This window comes from Vigna umbellata, chromosome 1 (genome assembly GCF_029865625.1).
Source record: "Vigna umbellata cultivar VRB3 chromosome 1, Vumbellata_1.0, whole genome shotgun sequence".
NCBI lineage: Eukaryota > Viridiplantae > Streptophyta > Magnoliopsida > Fabales > Fabaceae > Vigna > Vigna umbellata.
In genome coordinates, this window is record NC_142165.1 from 21,026,816 (window position 1) to 21,033,027 (window position 6,212).

At 33.3% G+C, this 6,212-nt stretch overlaps 1 protein-coding gene across 1 annotated transcript; it reads right to left on the minus strand.

Moving 5' to 3' along the window:
• Nucleotides 1-1,603: 1,603 nt before the first annotated feature.
• Nucleotides 1,604-5,228, minus strand: UBP22 (ubiquitin-specific protease 22). The gene is made up of 3 exons (XM_088100013.1): nt 4,094-5,228; nt 3,318-3,436; nt 1,604-3,073 (listed from the first exon to the last, which is right to left on the minus strand). The coding sequence occupies exons 1-3, from the start codon at nt 4,858-4,860 to the stop codon at nt 2,298-2,300; spliced, it is 1,662 nt and encodes a 553-aa protein (XP_087956139.1). The 5' UTR covers nt 4,861-5,228; the 3' UTR covers nt 1,604-2,297.
• Between the last annotated feature and the right edge of the window lie 984 nt (nt 5,229-6,212).

Here is a 6,212-nt window from a genome sequence, read left to right on the forward strand (position 1 = left end):
ACTGTCTCATGTTATTAATAATCATAGTTATTTAATGGCCAAGTTGTTGCAAGTTAAAATGTTTCTCATGATTAGGGATGACAAAAAAATTCGCGTATGCAGATATTCACGGATAAAATCTGCGACGAATAGTTGATATCCGTGGATATTTACTACCCGTAACTCGTGGGTAGCGGATATTTTAATACCCGCTTATAAACGGGTCGGGTGCGGGTATTATACTATCCGTACCCGCGGATACTCGCTACCCGCAAAAAATAAAAATAAAAATTTAATTTATATTTTATTAAGTTAAATTTAATTAAAATTAACATTGATTTATATTTTACAAAATTAAATTTAATTAAAATTGAATTTAAATTTAAATTTAATTTAATTTATATTATATTTTATATATTTTTTGTAATTCTATTTAAATTTTATTTTAATAATTTTTTAAAATATATATTTTTTAAATATTTGCGAGTATCCGTGGATATTCACGTGTTTTAAAATACCCGCGGATATTTTTTAAATAGATATCCGTACGGATAGCGAGTCGGGTAATGAGTGAATTTCTTTTTGTCGGATCGGATTGCGAATAGGCACTATCCGTACCCGACCCGTTGCCATCCCTATACATGATACTGAGTAAGCATAAGTACATTAGAAGAAATAGGGAATCCATACAAATTAATCCTATGTTCTAGAAAGCTCCATTCTTATACACAATAAATTATATAACAGTTTCAATTTGTATTTCATTGTGTTTTCTTGAAATATTCTCTCTTAATTTTAGCATACATAGAATCTCTTTTTCTTATTTGCTAATTTTATATTGAGATCCTGTTTTACCCTGCTTTTCTATGTCCCAAAATCCTCATCTTTTCGATTTGTTGTACTTTTTTTACTATAGAACAAGAAGCGGAAGTAATAATGGTGAAGGACATTCAATGATGAATAGTTCCAAAGTTGGAGGGCCATCATTAGATCAAATCATACATAGAAAAAATAAAAAAGTGTATAAGTCTTGAACCCTCCCCTGCTATCAAGTATCTGTCTATAGAAGACTAGCATTGCTTTTCCTTTTAATTCACCGTTTCTTCATCTTTAAGCATCTTTATATTAACCTTTATACATCTTTTCTCTTCTTTATGCTTTAGGAGGCCCCATTTGAAGTAACCAGATTTTTTTTTATTCTGTAATACTTGCCACTTTCATTATTATTATAACACCTGTCCTTTTATCTCCCAATTTTAACTGCAACATAATGGCTACTGCAAAAATATAGATCATTTACTATGTGTAACCACATCCAAACAACTATTACTAAGCAGATGGCAGGTTCTGAACTTTCATAAATAATCTTAACAATATATAGAAATTAAACTCTATATAATATCAGTTACAGACAGATGATAAAAATTCTGGAGTCTGATAAAGAGAAATCCATTTTCACTCTTTGATTCCAAATTTATCTTGCATGTTTTCTAATCTTTAAACTTGTAAAAAATATATGAATATAGTGACATGTTGTCCTTCAATTACCAATTGACTATTTTCTTGACTTCAATATAAGATACTGTTAATCATATAGCAGCATTTTTCTCTCAACCAGCAAACATAACTTCAAGTTGGAACAGTAATATTCCTCAAATCAGCTTTAAAAGAATAAACTTGCCTTCAACAAAACCCCTGTCTATTGTGCACCACATAAGCAATCCAATTAAGTAATCTGCACTCTAACAACAAAGCAGACATAATGGCATGTGAAAATTTGTCATGAGTGTTATTACAGTGTCCTTGTTAGACACGGGAATTAGAAACAGTCATCAACATAGTCTCTTTTTTCCCTTTAACTTTCTTTTGCTCCACACTTCACTTGGTGGTGACAGGAGAATAACAATGGTTGTTGAACAACTTTTGTTAGCATCAATTGAAAAGGGTTATGTACATGACTACCTGCAATTAAAGAATTTGAGTAAGCATAGTTTGAAAAGTTGTGAAGGAGTTGAGTCACTTCTGGCTCCTTGATCTTTGTTGCAAAACTGCTAATGACATTACCACATGCAAATATTCAATCAGAATCAAATTAGCAACCTGGCATCTCATTCCCATATCTGCATTTTAGCAGTCCAAACTTCTGAGATGCATATTGCAAATCCGTCTTGTTAACTATGATCTGTGATTCTACAAACCTGAGGGGAAATTTGAAGAGAAATAAATTCCTTCACTCAACATCAAGCTGGCTTTCATCGCCACAAGCACCTTATATTCCACTCTTTGAATGACAAGTACTCACTTTATAATCCTCCTCTCTAGCAACAACCAGCAATAGGAAAATATAGCTCTCTTCCAGGGGAATTTGGAGCGTGACTCTGGTCTTCATTTGCTTTATTGTACAAAGTTTTCTGAGCATAGAAAATCATGTAACACTGTGAAGCTCTAACTGTAGCTTCATCAACCTCAGTTATCCAAGCATCATCACATTTGTACCATTGATTCCTTATACGCACGAACGAAACATAGTGGCCGGATTCAAGCGTACCCGAATGAGTCACCACAGCAAAAATTTCAAACTCAGAAAACATATCTGATTCATCACCCCCAAAAGAATAAATTCTATTTCCATATCTGGCTCTGAGGATTGAGGAGGACAAATATGGAGACAAGTCTAAGGAAAATGGGAAGTGTAGGTAGCGGTCTATTTTTCTTGAAGACTTTTTGACTAAAGAGTGCTCAAATCGTTTCACATGTAAACTAAGTACTAATGGAAGCTTTCTAATGGACATTTGCTTCAAAGAGTCTTGCTTTTCCTGACAATTCTGGCAGTAAAGTTTCTGGTCTGACCCCAACTTCTCTGGCCTTGTGAACAAATCTAAACAACCTGAAAGTGTAGACAGACTTCCATCGTCATTCCGTTTGTTAAGCTTTTTACCCTTTTCTGTTGAAGAGACACTGGTGTTCAAGTTAAGTGAAATGTCAACACAAGGATCATAGGTTGTTGAGGTGAATCCACAGGTCATGCACGTAACATCTGATCTCAATAACCCATAGAACACCCTATGAGCAATGCATTGACAGTCTTCGTTACCTGTATAAAACAACAATCATGCATCATACGTTTGAAAAACAACAATTGAGTAATATAACAAGTCTAGATTTTCTCAGTTACAATGTTTCCCAGACAGCATAATTTTCAGAATGAATCTTCGGTATTAAAGCTGTTATGTGTTCACAGAAACAACATTCTTCCTAGCCAGTTACACCAATATTACTTTAACTATTATTATTATTATTTAGACAAAGTACATCATTATGATACCAGCAACAATTACCTTTGCTTCCATTTCTTGATTTGCCCTCTTTCTCATGGATTGCATCTAACATCGAAATGAAAAACTCGTGAGCATCCTGCTGTTCATAACTCGCTAAATTTGCTGAATGCTGCCACCAGCTTGAAACAAAAACAAAAAGTTTCACCATTCGAAAGAAACAAGAATTTGATCACCAAAGCAACACAATGGGTGCAAATCCAAAGTGATAAAAGTTTTCGGTTTTAACTGGCATTGCTCCATCTAAATTGCAACTAGCTTCATACAAAGACATAATCAACTTCGAACATAAGCATCAAATCAAGTTAGAGCTGTCTGATAACATAAGTGCTCAAAAAACATGCTTGCTTTCTTCACAGAAACCTTCACAGTAGAAGTTGCTACTTTTGCTACTTTAGTCAGACCAAATTGAATATTTTCATAATTCTAAATGTCAGGCTCAGGGAATCAATAAATTTCCTCTTTTCTAAGCTTACTGATTGAATATCGGAAAACTCAACAATGACAAGCTTTATCCCACTAGACGAGGTCACATGGATCACACAATGTCAATAGATTTTATCAAAGACCAAATCCTCAAAGATACCATTCACTATGAGATATCTCATAACAACTATCAGATAACTCCAAATCAGTAACTCAATCAGTTTTTCTTTCAGGAACATTTAAAAGCATACTGAAGCAGATTATTAGATCCGCTGATAAATGTCAGCCACTATTTTCATTAGACAAACCTAAAACCCAAGAGCATGAGTATGACACAAGGAGCAGTATCAGACCTGTATAGAAACTGAGCAGGAGTATATGGATTCTGCTCCCCGGAGTACACAGCTGAAAAAATAGCATTGACTTCACAAAGCAAACACATCAGATCTGTGGTTCTTCTACGATGACAAGCTTCCAATCTGTGTCCACCACTAAGGAAATACTCCCTGACAGGAGGAGCATGAAGCAATACTTGGAGCACAGAATTCATGAAACACGTGCTACCCAGATTGTTCAATCCCCTCAACCCCATAGGATAACATGATTTAGCTCTCATATCTTTGGTGGAAACTCCACACTTAGATTTCTGAAAATTCAACCCAACCCCAGAAATCAATCTCCTCCTCTTGATCAACCTCTGCCCAATGCTTTCATTCCCAGTGGCACCACTTGTCAACCCCATTGAGTGCTTAGACATCAGAACTCGATCAAAATCAGGGTCATACAACTGATCACAGCACACCCCACAATAAAGTTCAGCCCTTTCAATGTCCACAAAAACAGCATGGCCAGTTTCTGACTGAGAGTGCAAAATGGTGTGATCCAAACATGAGAATGAAGAGCAAATCAGACACAAATAGAACCGCCCTTCACAGCCATTACAGAAACCGCATCTGGGTACCGCCTTGGGTTTCTTCACACTGGTTTTCCCAATAGGGGATGTCACAAGGAGCTTTTGGATGGCTTTGTAGCCATTGAAACCATGTTTGAGCTTGTACTCAGCAAGGTGCTGACAAGGTTCTGGGTTTGTGTATAAAGGGTTTCTTAAGAACATTTCCATTACTTCTTGGTTTAAAAACACAATAAAAAACAAAAAATAAAAATATATGATTGAAGCATAAACTGAAGGTTGTTAATGGTCTCTTCAAAGATGATGTGATCCAAAAAAAAAAAAAAGAATGATTGAAGATCCAAAGAACAAGGACAACAACAACTACTGAAACCGTGAATAGAAGTAGACAGTTATTGTTCCTGTCAAGAAGAGATGATCAGATTCATCAAATAACAAAACCTAAAATAACCAAAACACACTTCAATCAAAAGGATATTTTTTTTTATCAGCTTTTGAGTTGGGGAAGGAGACCCATCAGAAAATTTTTATGAGGTTTTTGATTTTCTAGTAAAAAACAAAATTAAAAATGAAAAATAGAAAAAGAACCGACTAGTACCTTGTTGAGTCATTGGTCATATAATATATAATATAAAGAAAAGACATCATTGTCTTTTGTTAGGAGATGAATGCTAAGGGTAAATATAACATTAAGTTCATTAAGCTGTTTTATAGTAATCTGAAAATTTATTTAAAAGTAATTAATTAACACATAATTATGATTAACAATTTTAAATGAGTTACTTTTGTAATAAACATGCAGGGAAAATAGTTTCTATTTATATTAGTTTTATATGATTTTAGTATAATTGTTTCTAATTTGTAAAACAACATATTTTGTTGTAATGAAGAAAAAATTATACTAGTTTGTATAGTTTTAGAGAGAAATTAGATTATCTAGTAAGGTTGAGAACATTGGTAGTATTTATTTGATTAAGAAGATTAAAATAGGAAAAGGAAATAGAATTGTAGAGGAATCTGAACCGGTGGTTGAAGAAGATGATGATAGAAAGATAGATGCGTGTGTTGGCTTCCTATTGTTCTTGATTTTAGGGTAAAAAATTGTTGGTCATCATCTTGTTTGTGGACCATTTATTTCTTGTTTATAGTCACGTGGCTTAGACCAATTGTTGGTGTTTGGGTTGGGTCAATTTTAGGGCCACATTTAAGGATACAAGGAAGTTATGACAGTTGGAAAATAACATTGTTAAAAATGAACAAGTAAAATAACATTTTATAACTATATTTTTTAAATTTATTAATAATAATATTTGTAAATATGTCTGTTTTTTTGTGTGCGAAAAAGGAGAAACTCTATTATATGTAAATGCATTATTATATTATTAATTATATTATTGAATTATTAAATACTTTAATATTTATTTCGTGATTATATGCCAGATTTTAAATAAATTAGGCAATTATTTATAGTTATGCATTGTTGTATTTAACAAGTATGGTGACAGAAGACTGTTTCTTATAAGTAATTTATATATAGTAGTATCTATATTTCAATAAGTTAT

What these genes read in the sequence shown, in the direction of transcription:
- UBP22 (XM_088100013.1), bottom strand. Translation starts at nt 4,860, where the DNA reads ATGGAAATGTTCTTAAGAAACCCTTTATACACAAACCCAGAACCTTGT. An exon ending in CCTGCTCAGTTTCTATACAG is followed by an intron (nt 3,437 to 4,093) that starts GTCTGATACTGC and finishes TTTTGTTTCAAG; the next exon opens with CTGGTGGCAGCATTCAGCAA. An exon ending in ATCAAGAAATGGAAGCAAAG is followed by an intron (nt 3,074 to 3,317) that starts GTAATTGTTGCT and finishes TGTTTTATACAG; the next exon opens with GTAACGAAGACTGTCAATGC.